Below are 19,938 nucleotides of genomic sequence, written 5' to 3'. Positions count from 1 at the left end.
CTGTAATTAAAACTACTTTCACACCCTTGTTCTGGGTCCTAACCTCTTTGAAAAGGAGGGATGGGGGAAACTGTTGCAACAAGGAAAATAAATATCTTCTTCTTTCCTTCTCCTGCCTCCATCCATTCTTAATTGACGGATCATGGACTTAGGGGACTCAGAGTTTCTACAACAGTGTCCAGGGGCTGCCCATTACGTGCTCGCGGAGTGCTAGGGCCCTGCGACCATTGGGACTACATTGCCCATAAGCCACTGCGCGGAGGAAGGCTCCGAGCGTTCCTTTTTCCCTCTGGTCCGTCCAGCTTTTGTGTCCCCGACTCGTTTCCCAGCCTGATTGGTTCCTACGTAGCTTCCCTCCCGCGTCCCTGCAAGTCCCCTTTCCCCCCCCGTTCTTGGTCGCCGCCCTCAACTTGCCCCGCGATTGGTCGGGCCCCACCGGCCTGAAGCCGTAATTGGCTCTGCTCGGCGCACCGGCGGCAGTAAGCGAGCCGGGCTGGTGATGGAGGGAGCGCTGCTGAAATGGACCAACTATCTTTCTGGTGAGGGAGAGAGAGAGAGAGAGAGAGAGTCCTCAAGTGGGTCGGGCTTTGCATTTGGGGAGGCGTCCTCCTCTGCCTTCTTCGCCTCCTGCTCCCCCGCATGGATCCGCTTGCACCCCCCCCCCCATCATATGTACCCCTTTCTTCGCGTTCCTTAGCAACCCAGCTATCCCAGAGGGCAGGGGATAGAACCCAGGAGTCCGGGCTCCCTCCCACCCCTAGCCCCGTAACCCCAGCCCCCTAAAATGCTCCCTTTCTCATTGTGCGACTTAATCCTTACATCCCTTTCCAGGAAGCCGAATCTCACTTGAACCCGCTCCTTCCCCCAGCCAAAGGTTTTAAGGGCTGCCATCTTTCCTCTGCGCCTTGTAGCAGTTGCGTAACTGGGAGAAATTCAACGGGTGCAGCTCTTTCTCCAGCAATGGAGATGCGGGGAAGGAATAAGTGTCACCCACTGACATCTGTTTGGTGGTTTCATTTGTGTGTGTGCTTAAAGGGTTAGGGCCGTGCTGGACCACCTCTCCATTGTAAATCCTCACTTTAGGACCCTCGTACTTACGGGACCGCCTCTCCTGGTATGCCCCACAGAGGACCTTAAGGTCCACAAATAACAAGAGTTTAAGGGTCCCAGGCCCAAAAGAAGCCATATTATCCTCCACAAGGGCCAGGGCTTTTTCAGTGTTGGCTCCGACCTGGTGGAATACTCTGTAAGACAGAGTTATTCCGCCTGGCCTTTAATCTAGCCTGATCTCCTATTCCTTTTCCCCTTCCCTTTTTTCTGAAGAAACCCTACATTAACATTCCTCCCTGGTCTCCTTACTGGCCTAGCATGACTAACCTGGCCAGTTAGCCCTGGGGATCCCACTGATGTTTGTTTTTATGCTGTTATATTTGTTGTTAGCCGCCCTGAGCCCGGTCTTTGAATTGGGAAGGGCAGGGTAGAAATAAAAATTCATTATTATTATTATTATTATTATTATTATTATTATTATTATTATTTCCTGGTGCTCCTGAGCAGGATGAGTCGTCCATGATGTCAACTAGGAGTCTTGTCTTCCATGGTTTTTCTGTATTTCTCATTGTAGTTTTCTGAGCACTTCCCATAGGAGGCGTGCCCACAAATACAGAAGCAAAGCAAGACGTGGGGTGGCCAGTTCTTTCCAGCATGCTGTGGGGGGGGGGGGACTTTGCTTGTGGAGCATCTTCTTGTCATGCATTTGATAAATGCACAGGAGATCTTCTCTAGCAAATGCTACAGGGTTTTGTCAGAGCAATGACAAGAGTGGGCTGCAATCTCCCAAGAAAATAAACAAATACTGCCTTACAAAGCTGGTTTAAAAAAAGACTATTTATAGTCAGTGTTACATCCCCATGGTGATGTTTTGTGTATTTATGGTTAAAGCACATATACCTGTGTCAGGAGTGGGGGACATGTAGCCCTCCAGATGTGGCTGGACTACATCTCCCATCATCCTTGATCATTGACTCTGCAGGCTGGGAATGATGGGAGCAGGAGTAAAAAAAAAGCATCCAGAGGGCCACATGCTCTTTGCATCCCCTAACCCTTAGCTTTACTGTATTTTGTTTTTTAAAAACCTCTAATTTTTAAAATTGTATTGAAGTATGTCTGCATGAGCTTTTGATGACACTGAGTTCAAAGATGAAGATGTAGGATGGCTTTATACACCTTGCTTTCTAACCCTCGGATCTGCTAGCTGGAGGGCGTTGGGAACGGCTGGAGTTGTATATCTGTTAGCGGAGGAAAGCTTCACCTTGTCAAGGGGCATGCCAACTTCACAGGCCCCTGCTACACCTGTGGAAAGCCCTGCAGGCTTAGCTCTAATGCTAGGGTTGTACTGTTTTAAGCCCAAAACAGGGTGTTCCACTTCGATCTTCAGAGAACACTAGGATCTCTCTCCCCAGCCAACCTGGAGATTGTGTTTTAAGGGTGTGGGAAAGGCAGGGTTTTTTTTGTTTTGTTTTGTTCTAAAGAACTGCATAGGGAAGGAAACACCTCTTCCTTTTCTTACCAGTAGGACTTTGGAAGATCTCCCACTTAGACTCTCCCCACCTCACTTAGGAATGAGTGCTGCAATATACGTGTATGCAAAAGGAATCGTTCAATCATGTTCCTGTTTACATGCGGGTAATTTAATTTAATTTATGATTCTGCTTGGAAACTGCTGGTGAGAGAACCCATCTCTCTTTTCCCCTCTCCTCCCACCACAGGTTGGCAGCCACGATACTTCGTACTAGAGAATGGCATCCTCTCCTATTATGATTCACAGGATGACGTGGGAAAGGGCAGCAAAGGCAGCATCAAGATGGCTGTGTGTGAGATCAAAGGTTGGGGCATTTTGTGCTACTTGGGCAAGGGGGGGGGGAGGGAAGCCGTTTAAATGTCACCTTATAAATAAGCCCACAAATGTTATTAACCTGCCTCCAAAATCATAGTATTGCAGAGTTAGAAGGAACCCCAAGGGTCCAATTCCCTGCAGTGCAGGACTCTCAGCTAAAGCATCCATAACCGATGGCCACAGACTGTTCAATTAACTGTTCTTGGGCTTTTCCAGGTATTGACATCAAGCTGACCTGCCAGTACTTACCTGGGTCTTCTTTCCCCCCTTTTGAAGACAGAGATAACATTTGCCTGCCTCCAGTCTGCAAGGACCTCACCTGTTCTCCAAAAATTCTCAAAGATTATAGATATAGGCTATGAGATTGCATCTGCAAGCTCATTTAGTACCCTTGAATGCAGCTCAGCAGACCCTGGGGATCTGAATTCATTTAAAGTCGCTAGGTGTTCCTTTACCACCTCTTTTCCTACCTTGGGCTGCAGCTCTCTCCTTGCATCATTTATTCTGTTATCAACAAGTTGGACACTGCTTTCCTTTTGGATGAAGACAGAGGCAGAGTACGTGTTGGGCAGTTCCACCTTCTCTCTGTTGCCCAATAGAGTTTCTCCGGCTTCTCCATGCAGAGGACCAACTACTTGCTTGTTCTTCCTCTTGCTTTGAACATAGCCAAGAAACCTATTATTATTAGCCTCTCTTGCAAGCCTGAGCTCATTCTGAGCTTTGGCCTGCCTGACCTTATCCCTGCAACTTTTGGCTACTCATGTATACTCTTCCTTTGTGATTTCCCCTTTCTTCCATTTCTTGCACATGCCCTTCTTAAATCTCAGCTCCTTATGCAGCCGCACTGGTTTCTTTAGATGCCTCCCACTTTTCTTTCTTGTTGGAATTGTCTGTAATTCCTGGTGCATTTCCATACTGGTAAAGGTAAAGGGACCCCTGACCATTAACTCCATTCGTTTCCGACTCTGGGGTTGCGGCGCTCATTTTGCTTTATTGGCCAAGGGAGCTGGCGTACAGCTTCCGGGTCATGTGGCCAGCATGTCAAAGCCGCTTCTGGCGAACCAGAGCAGCGCACGGAAACGCTGTTTACCTTCCCGCCGGAGCGGTACCTATTTATCTACTTGCACTTTGACGTGCTTTCGAACTGCTAGGTGGGCAGGAGCTGGGACCGAGCAACGGGAGCTCACCCCGTCGTGGGGATTTGAACCACCGACCTTCTGATCAGCAAGCCCTAGGCTCTGTGCTTTAACCCACAGCGTAGAATTCAGAAGTGTGCTTGTGTATCACCAGACGGAGGTATCCCATGAAATAATGCCACCAGGACAAGGAATTATGGGTGTGTACAGAACTTCACCTTCCAGTGACGTAGCTAGCCGCTCGGTCATCCGGGGCGGCATGTATGCCCTGCGCCCGGGGGCGGAGCAAGCCACCCATGGGGGCGGGATGTGCCACACACCCTCCAAGGAGTCCGTCCACCACCTGCAGTGGTCCTGCATGGTGGCTGAAGAGGAGGTGTCGGGCTAACACAAGCCCCACACTGCCATGGTTCAGGCATGCTGTAGACCCCGTGGTAAGTGCCCCCCCAGTGTGGCGCCCATTGCCCCCCGCCTCCCCTAGCTACGCCTCTGTCACCTTCCTCTCCCCCCACATACCTCCTTAAATCTGTTTTCTGAGGTTTCCCAACCCTCTAGAGCAAGCTTCCTCAACCTCGGCCCTCCAGATGTTTTGAGACTACAATTCCCATCATCCCTGACCACTGGTCCTGCTAGCTAGGGATCATGGGAGTTGTAGGCCAAAAACATCTGGAGGGCTGAGGTTGAGGAAGAATGCTCTAGAGAGTATTGGGGGGGCATATGGGAAGGGGAGAGGGAGGGGACAGTCCATTGCAGTACTGGAAGGACTATTTGGGATGCTGCCCTGCCTCTTGTGTATGAAGCCACTGGCATCTCAACATCCTCTCTGCTCTCTTTTCCCTAACTGCTTCCATAGTGCACACTACTGACCCCACTCGCATGGAGCTGGTCATCCCTGGCGAGCAGTACTTCTACCTGAAGGCAGGAGGCGCCGCTGAGAGACAGAAATGGCTCGTGGCTTTGGGCAGCTCCAAGGCCTGCCTCGGGGACAGCAGGAGCCAGAAAGAAAGAGGTTGGTTCTTTGCTAATAGCTTTGTCCTGACAAGAGTTTGGAAAGCTGAGATCTGAGGATGTTACAGGTGGGTAGCCGTGTTGGTCTGCCATAGTCGAAACAAAATAAAAAATTCTTTCCAGTAGCACCTTAGAGACCAACTGAGTTTGTTCTTGGTATGAGCTTTCGTGTGCATGCACACTTCTTCAGATACACTGAAACAGAAGTCACCAGATCCTTAAATATAGTGAGGGAGTGGGGAGGGGTATTACTCAGAGGGTGGTGGGAATGGGTGATCAGCTGATAGGTGTGGAAAACCTGTTGACGACTTAACGCTGCAATTAGTCTTGCAGGGAAAGGCAAGGGGTGAGATGGCTAAAGATAGCTTTGTTATGTATAATGAGATAAGAATCCAATGTCTTTGTTCAGACCAGTTTCTCCATGGTTTTAAGTTTGGTGATTAGTTGCAATTCAGCCACTTCTCTTTCCAGTCTATTTCCAGTCTCTTTCCAGTCTATTTCTCCCCACTCCCTCACTATATTTAAGGATCTGGTGACTTCTGTTTCAGTGTATCTGAAGAAGTGTGCATGCACACGAAAGCTCATACCAAGAACAAACTCAGTTGGTCTCTAAGGTACTACTGGAAAGAATTTTTTATTTTGATCCGAGGATGGTGTTGGCAGAGCTGGGGGAATGTAAGGTGGGAACTTTACCGTGATAAGAGTGAGGTGTTTAAGTCTCACACCTCCTTAGCAAACATCCTTGATCCTGCTTGGTCCACTTGAGGGCTCTCAACTCAGTCTAAGCCTGTGGGTCTTGCGTGTGCCTTGGCGACCTTGTTGGGGAAGAGAAAGTAACCAGTTAACTAGATTCTCCCAGTCTGATTTCAACAGTTTCTCCTTGAACACCTGATCTATCCCTGGAAAGAATGGGAGAATCAGACCGTATGTCAAGCTAACATGGCACTGGCACAGGAAGTGCTGCAACTCTCGAACCGTTTGATTTTACTCCGGATGATGCCCTCTCCTGTTGTCTCTCGAGACAGACGGATGCCAACAGCAGCAATGCGGTTTTGCCCACGTTTTGCTTGCCAAGCAAGACTGAACTTTAACCAAGCTATCTTTGGAATTCCCCAAGTTGTGTTGCAACTTTTTAGCGCCCCTCATTTTTGGAAGTTGAAAGTTGAAAAATTCAGCACGCCCTGGGGGGGGGGGGGGCGTGTTTTAAAAACACTGAGATCAGAGGTTCCCAAACTGTGGTGCATGGAGCACCAATGGTCTGCAAGCTTCATTCAGGTGGTCCGTGGTGTGCCTGCATAAAATATTCATATTGATTTCTAATTGTATTTTATTGAGTGTTTTATTTCTTATATTGTGTTACAATTTGGATTCTGTGGAATGCAGCTTGTGATGCCATCTGGTGCAATATAAGAAGTAAAAGAAGCAGTATATATACAAACACAGCCCATTAGAGTCGCTACAGCAGGCAGAAAAGCCATTAGATGGTCTCTGAAGACGATCAGCAACTTTGAAATGGTCCTTGGGCGGTGGGGGAAGGAGGCAGAAAGTTTGGGAACCACTCAGATGAAGTCTTTCTTTTATTTTACTGATTTTAAATATATTTTTCCTTTTGTTACTCTCCCTGAACCTTTGGGAAGCAGCGAGTTTGCAGGCTACAGAAACAAACCACCCAGTGCAGTACAAAATTGGTTGTGTTCTCTACTTGCAGTAGAAATGACATTTGCGGTATTATCACTAGGGACAAAAATAAAAATAAAATCCTTCCAGTAGCACCTTAGAGACCAACTACTGTATTTTTTGCTTCATAAGACGCACTTTTTTCCTCCTAAAAAGTAAGGGGAAATATCTGTGGAGTGAATGGTGGTCCCTGGAGCTGAATTGCCCAGGGGCCAAAAGAGGATCATGCTTTTTTATTTTACAAAGAGAAAAGGGGGTGTTGAAAGGACCCCACTCAGCAGCTGATCAGCAAGAGATCGGGAGAGAGATAAGAGTCCCGGCTCCCTTTCGGCCCCGCCCTCTTGCCCAGGCCTCCATTGTTGAATGTGCTGCAGAGGGAGGTTGTTTGTTTCCCCAGCGACATATGACTGGCTGATTAGATTATCTGTCTGGAAACTGTAGAAAAGGCTCCCTTTCCTTTAGAAGTTGCAGAAATGTGAGTTGAACCCCATAAAAACAGAGCTTTTCCTCTTTGCTTTTCCCCCTTTGCAAAAGGAGCTTTGCTTTTCCCCCTTAGCAAAAAAGCTGCAAAACTTTTAGCTGATCCTCAAAAAACCAGGGCTTTTCCCTTTGCAAAAAAAGCTGCAAAACCTTTAGCTGATCCTCAAAAAACCAGGGCTTTTTGAGGAGGAAAACCAGAAAAAAAAATTTCTTGTTTCCTCCTCTGAAAACGAGGTGCGCCCTATGGTCCGGTGCGCCCTATGAAGCTAAAAATGCGGTAAGTTTGTTTTTGGTATGAACTTTTGTGTGCATGCACACTTCAGATACCTGAAGAAGTGTGCATGCACACGAAAGCTCATACCAAGAACAAACTTAGTTGGTCTCTAAGCTGCTACTGGAAGGAATTTTTTTATTTTTGTTTTGACTATGGCAGGCCAAAACGGCTACCTACCTGTAACTATCACTAGGGACACTTTCCCCTTGGAATCCTTGATGGCCCACCAGAGGGCATTGTGGCACAGGGAGCAAATGTTATTTGACTGCCAAGTTCAACCAGTTAGTTATGACTCTGCAATGCATTAATCCCACACCCTCCAAGAGTTTCAGCTGGCAGTAAAGCTGTGGCATGTTTTTCTGTGCCCTCCCTTTTTTTGGGTACGTGTCACCACTCCTTTCTACTCCAAAAAGAAATTTCATTGCACTCGGCTGTTATAAACAGCAGCTCTCTTCTCCTCTCAGCAAAAGGGAAGAGTTTCTTTGTGCACGCTGCTAATTTCCTCTACGATCCCTTTTTCAGTTCTTGCTCTGCTTGCTTGTCTTCCTCAGATCTGGACCTAAGCAACGAGTCCCTTGGGAGGAAACTGTCCGAACTGCGACTGTATTGCGACGTGCTGACACAGCAGGTCCTCGCCGTACAGGATGCAACACATCCTCAAGACAATGGCTCCCCTCTGGACCTCCAGGTGAGGGCAGCTTTGGAGGGATCATGCAGTTTGGGGGTCGGAGCATCAGTGAACGTTGAATGCTCCAAGCACCTGTTCCAGCAGGTGTGGGGAACCTTTGGCCCAGCAGATGAGAACAGCAGAAGCAGCTGGGAGGAGAGTTGAGGGATTTGTTGTTGTTTAGTTGTTTAGTCGTGTCTGACTCTTCATGACCCCATGGACCAGAGCACGCCAGGCACTCCTGTCTTCCACTGCCTCCCGCAGTTTGCTCAGACTCATGTTGGTAGCTTCGAGAACACTGTCCAACCATCTCATCCTCTGTTGTCCCCTTCTCCTTGTGCCCTCAATCTTTCCCAACACCAGGGTCTTTTCTAGGGAGTCTTCTCTTCTCATGAGGTGGCCAAAGTATTGGAGCCTCAGCTTCAGGATCTGTCCTTCCAGTGAGCACTCAGGGCCGATTTCCTTAAGAATGGATAGGTTTGATCTTCTTGCAGTCCATGGGACTCTCAAGAGTCTCCTCCAGCACCATAATTCAAAAGCATCAATTATTTGGCAATCAGCCTTCTTTATGGTCCAGCTCTCACTTCCATACATCACCACTGGGAAAACCATAGCTTTAACTATACGGACCTTTGTCGGCAAGGTGATGTCTTTGCTTTTTAAGATGCTGTCTAGGTTTGTCATCGCTTTCCTCCCAAGAAGCAGGCGTCTTTTAATTTCGTGGCTGCTGTCACCATCTGCAGTGATCATGGAGCCCAAGAAAGTAAAATCTCTAACTGCCTCCATTTCTTCCCCTTCTATTTGGAATTTGCTGCCAAGGAGTGTGGTGGAGTCTCCTTCTTTGGAGGTCTTTAAGCGGAGGCTTGACAGCCATCTGTCAGGAATGCTTTGATGGTGTTTCCTGCTTGGCAGGGGGTTGGACTGGATGGCCCTTGTGGTCTCTTCCAACTCTATGATTCTATGATTCTATTTGCCAGGATATAATAATAATAACAACAATAACAATAAGTTGCGTGTCCTTGTTTTTTAATTTATGATTTGTGGTATTTTAGGTATTGTGGTTTGCTGCTATTTTTGTCGATTATAGATGAGTAATTCTTCATTGTAATTGATAAGTGTAAACTGTTTAATTATTACCTGCCACTGTTTAATTTTAGTGTTTACTATTGGATTATTATTGCATACTGCTTTATTTGGTGTAAGTTGTTTATTTTAAAGTTATTGTGACTTTTCATGTAGGATCTGATTGTTACTATTAATGTTGGATGTTTTATTATTATTTTTGTGTGTGTTGGAAGCCGCCTAGAGTGGCTGGGGCGACCCAGCCAGATGGGCGGGGTATAAATAAAACAATAATGTTTCTGAACTCCAACTCCCAGCATCCTTGCCCATTGGCCATGACTGCAAGGGCTGATGGGCTGTTTTATTCCAGGAACATATTGGTGGGCCAAAGGTTCCCCACTCCTCTGTTCCAGGGTGCCTAGCGGAGAACGTACCCCGCTGGGTCATTTGTGAGCAAAACGTGGTCTCCCTCTGACCATAGCTGTCAACCTTCCCTTTTTTTGTGGGAAATTCCCCTATCAGTACTATACTATAGACCAGGCGTGGCCAACTTCCAAGAGACTGCGATCTACTCACAGAGTTAAAAACTGGCAGTGATCTACCCCCTTTTGGGGGGGTTCAGGTTGAGGTTGTTGAGCTTTTTTTAGGAAGGAAAGCCATCCATGTTTTGGGGGGTTCGGGTCAAAGTTGAGCTTTGTTTAGGAAGGAAAGCCCTGTTTTGGGGGCTTCAGGGCAAAGATGTAGAGCTTTTTTTAGGGGAGCCAAAGTTGCTGAGTTTCTTTGGGGGGTGCCAGTGATCTACCAGTGATCTACCACAGACGTCCAGTGATCTACCAATAGATCACGATCTACCTGTTGGACATGCCTGCAAATAGACTATAGTACTGATAGGGGAATTTCCCGCAAAAAAAGGGAAGGTTGACAGCTATGCCTCTGACCTCTGTCGGGCAGGAATGCGGAACGTTGGCCTGCTGAACCTCAGCCCAGCTGCCACAGTCCGTGGTTGGAGATAATAGAAGTTGTGGAGTGCTGATGGTTCTCCATTCCTGCTATAGCAGATCCAAGAGGAAACAGCCCAGGATTGTTGTAGCCCTTGGAATTAAGGAACAGAAGCCCAGCCCACAATCCATAAGGCACCACGGTTATATTCAGAGATGCTTTGGGGTTATGAGAGGCAGCTGTTCCTGCTGTGGATGTGGCTAGTAGATGCAGCAAGGGCAGGATTGGTCCAAGACGTTTTTGTTCTCTTGGGGTGGAAAACCGACAGGGCACTACTGCTAGTCGACGCCATCCGCAGCGGTGTTCAAAGTTGTAACTTTGGAGAGCCAGTGCCAAAGGAGTGGGTGAACTACTCCTGCCACCTTGAGAGAAGGAGGTTGGTCTGTACTGAGCTCAGTGCGTCTTGGCAGCACCCCATTTGTTCATTGCGGTGCTTGTGGGGCAGCCCTCCCACTTGGCTGCGCAGTCTTAGTTTTCACGTACAGAACCGTTTATTTGAAAGCTCCCCCCGCCCACAGTATGGGCACTAAGGTGGCGCAGAGCTAGGTTACCTTAGCAGCAGAATCTTTGAACTGGCCCTGGGCTTCCTACTCTTGCTCACTCCTCCTCCCGCTCTTGGCTTCCTCCAGAAGATGAATGAAGCGTCATCCCTGTTGCGAGCAACCTGCAGCCAGTTCATCTCCACGCTAGAAGAGTGCATGAAATTTGCAAACACCCGATTGGCTCCTGAGCTGTACCATCCTTTGACAGTCCCCCAGCCTTTCGACTTTGTGGGCACCAAACTCCCACATTCTCACCGGGTGAGTCCAATCATCGTATTTATATTCTGCCTTTCCACACGGATAGGAAGTGCTAACAGATTAAAGCCTGAAATGCAAAATACATATATAACATTCATTGGAAAGGGAATTTCACAAGCGTGTTGCTGCGGTGGGAGTGGGTGGCGCTGTGGTCTAAACCACTGAGCCTCTTGGGCTTGATGATCAGCGGTTCGAAACCCCACGACGGGGTGAGCTCCCGTTGCTCGGTCCCAGCTCCTGCCAACCTAGCAGTTTGAAAGCATGTCAAAGTGCAAGTAGATAAATAGGTACCGCTCCGGCGGGAAGGTAAACGGCGTTTCTTTTAAAAATATATATTTTTATTAAATATTTTCTTGATTTACAAAGGTAGTGCAATGTCTCTCTCGTATTTTTCCACATAACATTTTTACAAATCAGTTTTTGTTGTTGAGACATTAGGAAGAAAAGGGGGAGAGGGGTGGGAGGGATGGGGAGATAGGTGGGGTGGGGTGACGATGTTTCTATTTTACTTAATATGAGTAGGGTTTGGTGTCAGCAATGTTTGTGTAGGTTCTCTGTTGTTCACTTGTGCTCCTTTGGTGGTGAGAGAGGTCGGGGTTGGCGTGGGGTGTGATTGTTCATTTGTGGTTGGCTGTGGTGATCTTTGGTTTCCTGTGTGAGTGGGGTGGGTGGGTGGTTTGGATCACGTTAGCCATATTGATTTGTATGCTGTCGGTAGATTTTTGTCATTGTCTTGTCGGGATGTGTGTGTGATGAAGGGGAACCATACCAGGGTGAAGGTGTCTTCTTCTGTTTGTCCCCGTGTCAGTTTCAGGTTACTGGTTAGTTTTTCTAGTAGGGCTGTTTCCCATACTACTTGGTACCATTGGTCCATGTTTGCTCCTGTCAGGTCTTTCCAGTGTCTGGTTATGATGTTTCTGGATGCTGAGAGTAGATGGATTGTGAGTTCTTTGTGTTGTAAGTGGGCATTATTGTCTTGGAAGATGTTTAGTAAGACCAATTCTGGGGTGGTTTCTAGCACTTGATTGGTTATTTTACATATTTCTCGTGTGGTTGTTGTCCAGAATGTTTGGATTTTGGGGCACTCCCACCACATGTGGAAGTATGTGCCTGTGGAGTTGCACCCTCTCCAGCATTTTGGTGAGGTTCCTGGGCGTATTAGCGCAAATTTTCTTGGCGTTAGATACCATCTGTAGGTTAGTTTTAGGGTGAGTTCTCTTCTTTTTGTTGATATGGATTTAAAGGGGGGTTTAGACCACATTCTGGTCCATTGCGTGGGGTTGATTTCATATCCTATGTCATTGTCCCATTGTTTTTTGATTGTGTCTAGGGAGCTCGTGGGATTTTTGAGTAGTATTTTGTATATTACGGATACCAGCCCTCTGCCGCGTCCCTTTGTCATTAGGATGAGGTTTTTGAAGGTTGTCAGGGGTCTAGTTGCTGCTGATTATACTGTTGGATTGTTTAAGAGGGCATGTAATTGGTGTTGTGTTAACCAGGGAATTTGGGTGTAAACGGTGTTTCTGTGTGCTCTGGCTTCCGTCACAGTGTTCCGTTGTGCCAGAAGCAGTTTAGCCATGCTGGCCACATGACCCGGAAAGCTGTCTGTGGACAAACGCCAGCTCCCTTGGCCTGAAAACCGAGATGAGCGCCACAACCCCATAGTCGCCTTTGACGGGACTTAACCATCCAGGGGTCCTTTACCTTTTACCTGCTGTGGTGCCCTGTTCTTTACCTTTGTTAATTTAGTCTCTTGGGTCCCTTGGACTTACAGGGAGGGTATTAATTGAAGAGCTAGTTTGAGAACCCCCATTTTTCATGATGTTAAGGTTTTGAAGAAACCCTGGCATGAGAAGTGATGGTGTGTTTTTGTATGGCACCCGAGGGTAGTCTGGAGAGAGCTTATCTGTAGTGAGAAATGAAGACTCCTCTCTTATACAATGGGGCACTTTCAAATCTTGGTTCGCTGCTACTGCAGATCAGGCATGAGCCAACTCCCATTTCCCATTCCTACTGCAGTTAGTCCAAAGAGCAATCTCAAAAACCTAATGTGGGTTCTGGCAGTTCCCTCATTGTGAGAAGTGAGGTTACAGGGAACCAGGCAGAGGGCCTTCTCGGTGGTGGCGCCCGCCCTGTGGAACACCCTCCCATCAAGGAAATAAACAACCATTTGACTTTTAGAAGACATCTGAAGGCAGCCCTGTTTAGGGAAGTTTTTAATGTTTGGTGTATTCATCGTGATTTTAATATTCTATTGGGAGCTGTCCAGAGTAGCTGGGGAAACCCAGCCAGATGGGCGGGGTATAAATTGTTGTTGTTGTTGTTGTTGTTGTAAGTTGACTTTCTTTCAACTTGTGCTGCAGCACTTGAGTGCAGCATAATCCTAAACAGTTCTATGACAAGTCTGTCATATTGAATTCAAGTAGGTGGGGTTAGAATTGCAGCCTTCATTTGGGTCAATCAATTTTTAAAGTATTTTGCTTAAGCAAAATAGGTGTTCCATTTGTAAACGGGAGCAGGTTGGTTAAGGAGAGGCTGAAGGATGATGAGTGTAATTTGATGATTTTTCAATTTGCTGTGTCTGGAGTGGTGACCCTAATCCACATTTGCGAGGGTGAACGCAGCAGAGAGGTTCTAATTATTCCTGCATTATCTTAAGATTTCTAATGTACGGCTTGCTAGTTGTGTGGGTTTTTTGGAGGGTTTTATATAGTCTTATAGCCCGCCTGATTTTTGCATGTGGCCCGTTTTTCAATTTTTATGTTTTTAAATCACACATTTCCCAGAGGGCATTGGTTACTGGGCAGTATACAGATTCGGTTCACAAACAAATGTGCAACTCTAGAAGTGTGCATGCACACGAAAGCTCATACCAAGGACAAACTCAGTTGGTCTCTAAGGTGCTACTGGAAAGAATTTTCTATTTTGTTTCTGGAATATCAGGACGTTGTTACATTGTGTTTGCGTTCTCATTGCCATGGAATTCCCCCCCCCCCACTTTTTTTTCCAGGTAAGGCGTTCCATGAGTCACACAGGCATAGCCTCGTCAGAAAGGTAAGCACTCATAGGAAGGTAACAAGTGATGGGCAGGAACGCTCTCGCCCGACTCAGTTGTTTGCTTTGCCCAAGCATTCTCGGGCAATGCTCAGCGGGGGGGGGGGGGGGAATGTGGGTCCTTTCGAGCCTTTGCTGAGAAAGTTGGCAAGGCACCCTCCCCTTTCTCTGCCAGTTCGCCTCCCTCCTTCGCAAAGAATCGTACTTAGACAAGAAAGCATGCAGAAGATCACATCTTCAGCCCCCAGCATCTCCCGGCTGGGCTGGAAATGTTCCCTGCTCAAACCCCTGGAGAGCCACTGCTTGTCAGTGTCACCAGAACTGAGCTAAAAGGACTGTTGGTTTGACTTGGGTTCACTCAAGGCCTGCAAAGTGCCTCATGCCCTCTTTGCTGCTAGATATCCTATTTTCTCAAGGGTAAGGCTTTTCTCTTGGGAAAGGGGTTAGGGGACTGGGAGGGAAGTGCTGGCAAGTAGGGTGGATAAAAATAAATTATTATTTTAAAAAAATAGGATTTTTTTAAAAATTTAAATTGGATTTTTAAATTTATTTTTTGGAAGAAAAATAATTCTAAAGGTAATTTTCTATTTAAGTTACATTATAGTCCAAAGGCTATTCATTAGGAAATAAGGATTTGTTGTAAGTTTTTCATGTGTGCTAAAACTCAGTCGTAAGTTTTTTTTAAAAAAAAAAACAAATTGTTTAACCACATCAGTTAACAAAAAAAGGATACATATGCTATAATGTTGTTGTTTTAGTTAAATAAATTGTTTGAATTCTTATTAAGGAAATGACTGTTTTTCTCCTTGCAATAAAGTACAGCAGAAAAGTTGTCCAAATAAAAACAGTTAACTTATTAAACCTCACAATAATTGCATAATTATCTGGCTATGTATTTCTAATAGTATTACCAAATCAGTAAATTTTGATATAACTGTAAAAAACTACTCTGGAAATTTATTATTCCAAAAAGGAAACCTTCATCTGGGTGTAAATATTAAGGTTATACCAGCAAGAATAAGCCTTTCTGTAAAAAAAAGTTTTTTAAAAAATTATATAAATCAAGTCTTACTGACTAGTGATTTAAATCGAAATGATTTAAATCAAGTCCGCCCTGCTGGCAAGTGACAAACCCCATTACAAAGCAGGCCTGCTTAGAAGACTTTCCAAGCTGACAGAGCCCACATTCCAAACCCCCTTGGTTCTAAACTGTTTTATTTCGTGGTCCCGTTGCCTGATTGTTCTCTACACTGAGAGCCAGTGTGGTGTAGTGGTTAAGAGCGGCAGACTCGTTATCTGGGGAACCGGGTTCGCGTCTCCGCTCCTCCACATGCAGCTGCTGGGTGACCTTGGGCTAGTCACACTTCTTTGAAGTCTCTCAGCCCCACTCACCTCACAGAGTGCTTGTTGTGGGGGAGGAAGGGAAAGGAGAATGTGAGCCGCTTTGAGACTCCTTCGGGTAGTGAAAAGCGGGATATCAAATACAAACTCTTCTTCTTCTTCTTCTTCTACTACTACTACTACTACTACTACTACTACTACACTGGATCTGGGCAACAGGAAATGCCTTGTGTTGTGCTATGGAGTGAGATCCAGTGCCGAGGGCCTTCTGGCGGTTCCCTCACTGCGAGAAGCAAAGCTACAGGGAACCAGGCAGAGGGCCTTCTCGGTAGTGGCGCCCGCCCTGTGGAACGCCCTCCCATCACAGGTCAAGGAGATAGATAACTACCTGACATTCAGAAAATACCTGAAGGCAGCCCTTTTCAAGGAAGTTTTTAATGTGTGATATTTTTGTATCTGATTTTTGTTGGAAGCCGCCCAGAGTGGCTGGGGAAATCCAGCCAGATGGGCGGGGTACAAATAATAAATATTATTATTATTATTTCCTCTCTCCACCCCCACCCACCCCCCGCCCAAGCCCAAGGATGAATTCTGCAGTCTGTATTTATCTTACGCAAGGTGCCTATTCCCCCACGGATGCTTACTCGGGGATAAGTCCCATGTGTTTACAATTGCACTGCATCTTCCCTTGCAGAGCTCTGGAGCAGGCTCGGGTCTTGCCCGCCCCCGCCAAGGGCACCGTGACGGTCCTGCGCAACTTGGAGGAGATGGTGATGTTCCGCTCGCAGCAGTGGGGGCAGCCGGGTTCCCAGTCCGAAAGCGCCCCCGGCACCATCGTTGAAGAAGCAGTTGGTAGGGGCTGCCACCAGATAACTGCATGAGGTTACCGTGGGAGGAGGGGAGAGGCGGTGAGTTTTGGTAGGCAGGCAGCCTTCCCCTCTGCCCTGTAAAAACAATAATAATTGGAGTATGCGGCCTTTCTTCCATTAGCAATTATAATTAAAGGGTTGACGGGACGGAGAGGATTCTCAGGGCCTGCCTTTCCACTGAAGGTGAGAGGGTGCCGGTGGGTATTGGGGCGTTTGGGACTAGGATTGTAATCTAACCCAGCAAGCGGCAACTCTCTCCCTGCCGAGAAGATGAGGTGCCAAAAAGGAAGAGCAGTTGGATCCAGTACCAGGAATTAACTTGTCCTTCCTTGTTTCTCCAGCCTTATAGTTTAGGACCTCATGGGGGAGAGAGCGGGGGGTGGGGGGGAGCCTCTCTTGCGCCCTTGCCTGCTCCTGCAAACGTTGTGGGTTGAGAAGGGAGGGCGTTGTCATCCAGGATCCTTGGATTGAAATTTGGTAGCAGAGTCTGTGGGCAGAATGGAGACACAGCTGTCGCCGAAAATAGCGCATACTCTGTTGCGCGCAGCCCATCCCACTCCTCCCACCCCTGCCACGCACGCTGTTGCGCACACAGACACTGCCCCCATCCTATAGCGCAAAGGATACAACCCCAAGTTAGAAAAGGGACATGTCCCAGGCCGTACGGGGAACAACTGGTGGAAGTTGCACCATATCCAGGGGATAACGTGCTCCGATGAAGGCACCTCCAAAAGGCATTATTGGGGGGGGGAAGGTGCTAGACAATCTTCCCCAAGAGCCAGTGTCGCCCGTGCTCCTCATTCCTGTCCTGCTTTGCAAACACATTCAGCGGAACTGAGTGTTGTCGCGCTGGGTCTGTTTTTCCTCTCGACGCAGCTGTCTTTGCTTGTTCCGACACAAGCAGGCTTTCTCCGGATGGCCGAGGGAGAACTGGCTCATGTTCTGAGCCTCTTTCCTTCGCGCATGTATGCACACACACACCGCAGCACTTAGTCCCAATGTATTCCAGGGATGGTGCCCTCTCTTCAGTCCTGGAAGATTAAGACTGTCAAGAATCCACAGCAAGGCACATGAACGGGATCACATGTACACATCAAACGCACGTGCAGCATCTTTGCACACTTTCTATATCAAGAAATATTGTCAGTGGCGGACTCAGAGCTTTCAAATTTCAGTGGCACCCCGTGCGGCACTAAAATTTGGCACCCGCCATTCTACAGCATTGCTGTGGCGCCCAGTGCGGCTGAGCCAGTCGTGCTACCTTAAAACCACCTCTGGTATTGTACTAGAAGGAGGGTTTTTTTTGCCTGCATTGCTAGTGAATTTAAGATCTCACCTTTACTACAAGGACCTTGTTGATGGGAAACAAACAAAGGAATTAGGCTGGAGACTGATTAATAATTTTAAAGAGTTGAAAGCGGGTTGAAGAAGGCGTCGCTGCGCACCAGGCATGGCTGAGCTGTGGCCTTCGGGACAACATCTGAGCCACTCCTGGGTGTGTGCACACAACACTTACTTGTCCCACGGTCACCTACGATCAAACAAGTTTGGGGTGGTTTTTAGAAACATTGTGGAGCTGGTTTGCCCCTGGCGAAAGCAGAAAGAGCAAATGTTCCAGCCCTTAACCTTTCCCATATTTAATCTGGGAAACATATATGGTTAGAGTTCCTCTTCTGCATGATTTTGCTAGCCCCTTGCCTCTGGGTGGGGTGTGTGGCCTCGGAAGGTGTTGGTAGGATGTCTGTGCTCAGAAATGGAAGCCGCCACTCTCTCTCACTCCCAGTTTCTTCCTTCTTTTCATCTCAGATGGCCTCTCGTCGGCCCAGGACTCTCCAGTGGACTCGGCTGGCGGGGACCAACGACTGTAATCTGGATATTGGCATTGCCGCAGCTCTTGTCGACACTTTGGAGCCCTCCTTGCTGCTAGCTAGCTAGCTAGCTAGCTAGAAGAACTGGCCCGAGGCTCCCTCCTCTAGTTGTGGAATAGCCTTGGCCTGCAGGGTGCGATGGTGTTAGCATCCTTTGCTCCTAGGAAGGCGGTGTGCATGAAGGGCAAGGAGTAGGTGGCCAGACTTGGTTCTGTGCTTCAGTCTTGTAGTTGCCAAGGTGTGTCTGAGAACGCTGCCCAGGTCCGCTGGCTTTTACAAAGCAGTCCTCCGTGAGAAGGGATGGGGTCTGGGCAGCGAGATAGTGATTAGCTCTCCATGCTGGATTGGTTGTGATGGAAGCGGCAGGCCTGACGAGAGCCTGGGATGCTTGGAGGGGGCAGCTTCTGATTGGACAGGTTTCCCCCAACGCTCTCCGGGGCCTGTCCCCAGTGGTCCTATGCTCTTATTGGGTTTGGTCACCGGTGTAGCTGGAGCCCGGGGACTCGCGGTCTATGGCCGATGTAGAGCACCTTCTTCCCTCTCACCGGCATAAGATCTGTAGCTCAGTCAAACCTTAGAGTTGCTTTGCTCCAGGATGTCTTGGGAAGTGCCCTGCTGGTTTGACTCTCGGCCAGGATCTTTTTTTTGCCTAGGAAGGACCTCCTTGCTGAGCGTTCTTCCTCCTTCCTCAGCAGAGGGCTCTTCCTGCAAGCCGCTCTTCCCCCAAAGAGACACTTACACACCACGACATCGAACTTGCAGGACAGGTTGTAGAATTCCTCTCAATGCTTTCTCCCTGCTTCTCTTCAGCAGAGGCGTTGGCCCTGAGCAAATGTCCAAGGCAGGAAAAGCAGCCCCTTTGGACATCTGACCTCACAGCAACATTGGGCTGCTTCCCTCTGCACAGCGTGGGACCGGGGTCAGGTGAACGCAACCAGTCACATACCAAACATTGAATTGACTCTACTGTCGTTTGCTGTACGGGAACTTCTTGTTTTGTCTTGTGGGGTTTTCTCTGCCATCTCCGTTTTTGTAGGGATCTTGGGCGGTTCTCCCTTTCTCGTTCCTTCCTCCCCGTTCCACACACACAGACACCCCGCAAACCCCCAGTCTCTGGAGCCCGTTCCCACGACGAGCCCTGCCCAAAGATCAGACTCTAATTTTGAATGAAGACTCTAATTTTGAAACAAACACTGCGTCATGACAATATGTTGCTTTTTCCCTGCGGGGCTCGAAGGAGGCACCGGCGGTGTTTTCCTGTAGGAGAAGCAGAGCCCAAAAAAACCACAACCGTTCTCCTGGCTGCTTGAAACGGCTGTAGCAAGCGTGGCGATCGGACGGGTCGTCTCGCCTGCTACACCGGCGGCAAAATCGGGGGTCTGTGCGCACCTGCAAATGTTCCCTGTCTGCACCGAGGAACAGGTGGTTGTTTCTTTTATATAAACAATTGTTGCATCACCAAAGCCTGTCGCAGAACCAGGGTGCAGGTGACTCATAACGGCAGAAACATACCAGGAACATCAAGGGGCTATTTCTGGCTCTCATCTTGCACTCTTGCTTTTCTGCCTCCCCTACACAGCGGCTTCCTTGGCTTGCATTTAATTTCTTTATTGGGTACTTTAAATAATTGAGTGGGCAAGGGCTGGGTTTTCATGGCAGCTCAGGCTGCTTCCTTAGTAGTGTCTTGAGCAAGGGGAAGGGCATATGAATACACACACACACACACACACACACCCCAAATAGATTCAGAGGCACTCCATTCATCACCTTGGTGCCTTCAGGAAGAACCGGCACCCCAACCCAAGCC

General features: G+C 47.9%; 1 protein-coding gene across 1 annotated transcript; it reads left to right on the top strand.

Moving 5' to 3' along the window:
* The first annotated feature begins 340 nt into the window (after positions 1-340).
* LOC117040631 (pleckstrin homology domain-containing family A member 3-like) lies at positions 341-19,322 on the top strand. The gene is made up of 8 exons (XM_033138515.1): positions 341-539; positions 2,769-2,885; positions 4,886-5,041; positions 8,023-8,159; positions 10,829-10,999; positions 14,010-14,053; positions 16,089-16,246; positions 18,070-19,322. The coding sequence occupies exons 1-8, from the start codon at positions 500-502 to the stop codon at positions 18,129-18,131; spliced, it is 885 nt and encodes a 294-aa protein (XP_032994406.1). The 5' UTR covers positions 341-499; the 3' UTR covers positions 18,132-19,322.
* The last annotated feature ends 616 nt before the right edge of the window (positions 19,323-19,938 follow it).

Source organism: Lacerta agilis, chromosome 2 (genome assembly GCF_009819535.1).
Source record: "Lacerta agilis isolate rLacAgi1 chromosome 2, rLacAgi1.pri, whole genome shotgun sequence".
NCBI lineage: Eukaryota > Metazoa > Chordata > Lepidosauria > Squamata > Lacertidae > Lacerta > Lacerta agilis.
This window is presented reverse-complemented; position numbering and strand designations above follow the sequence as displayed.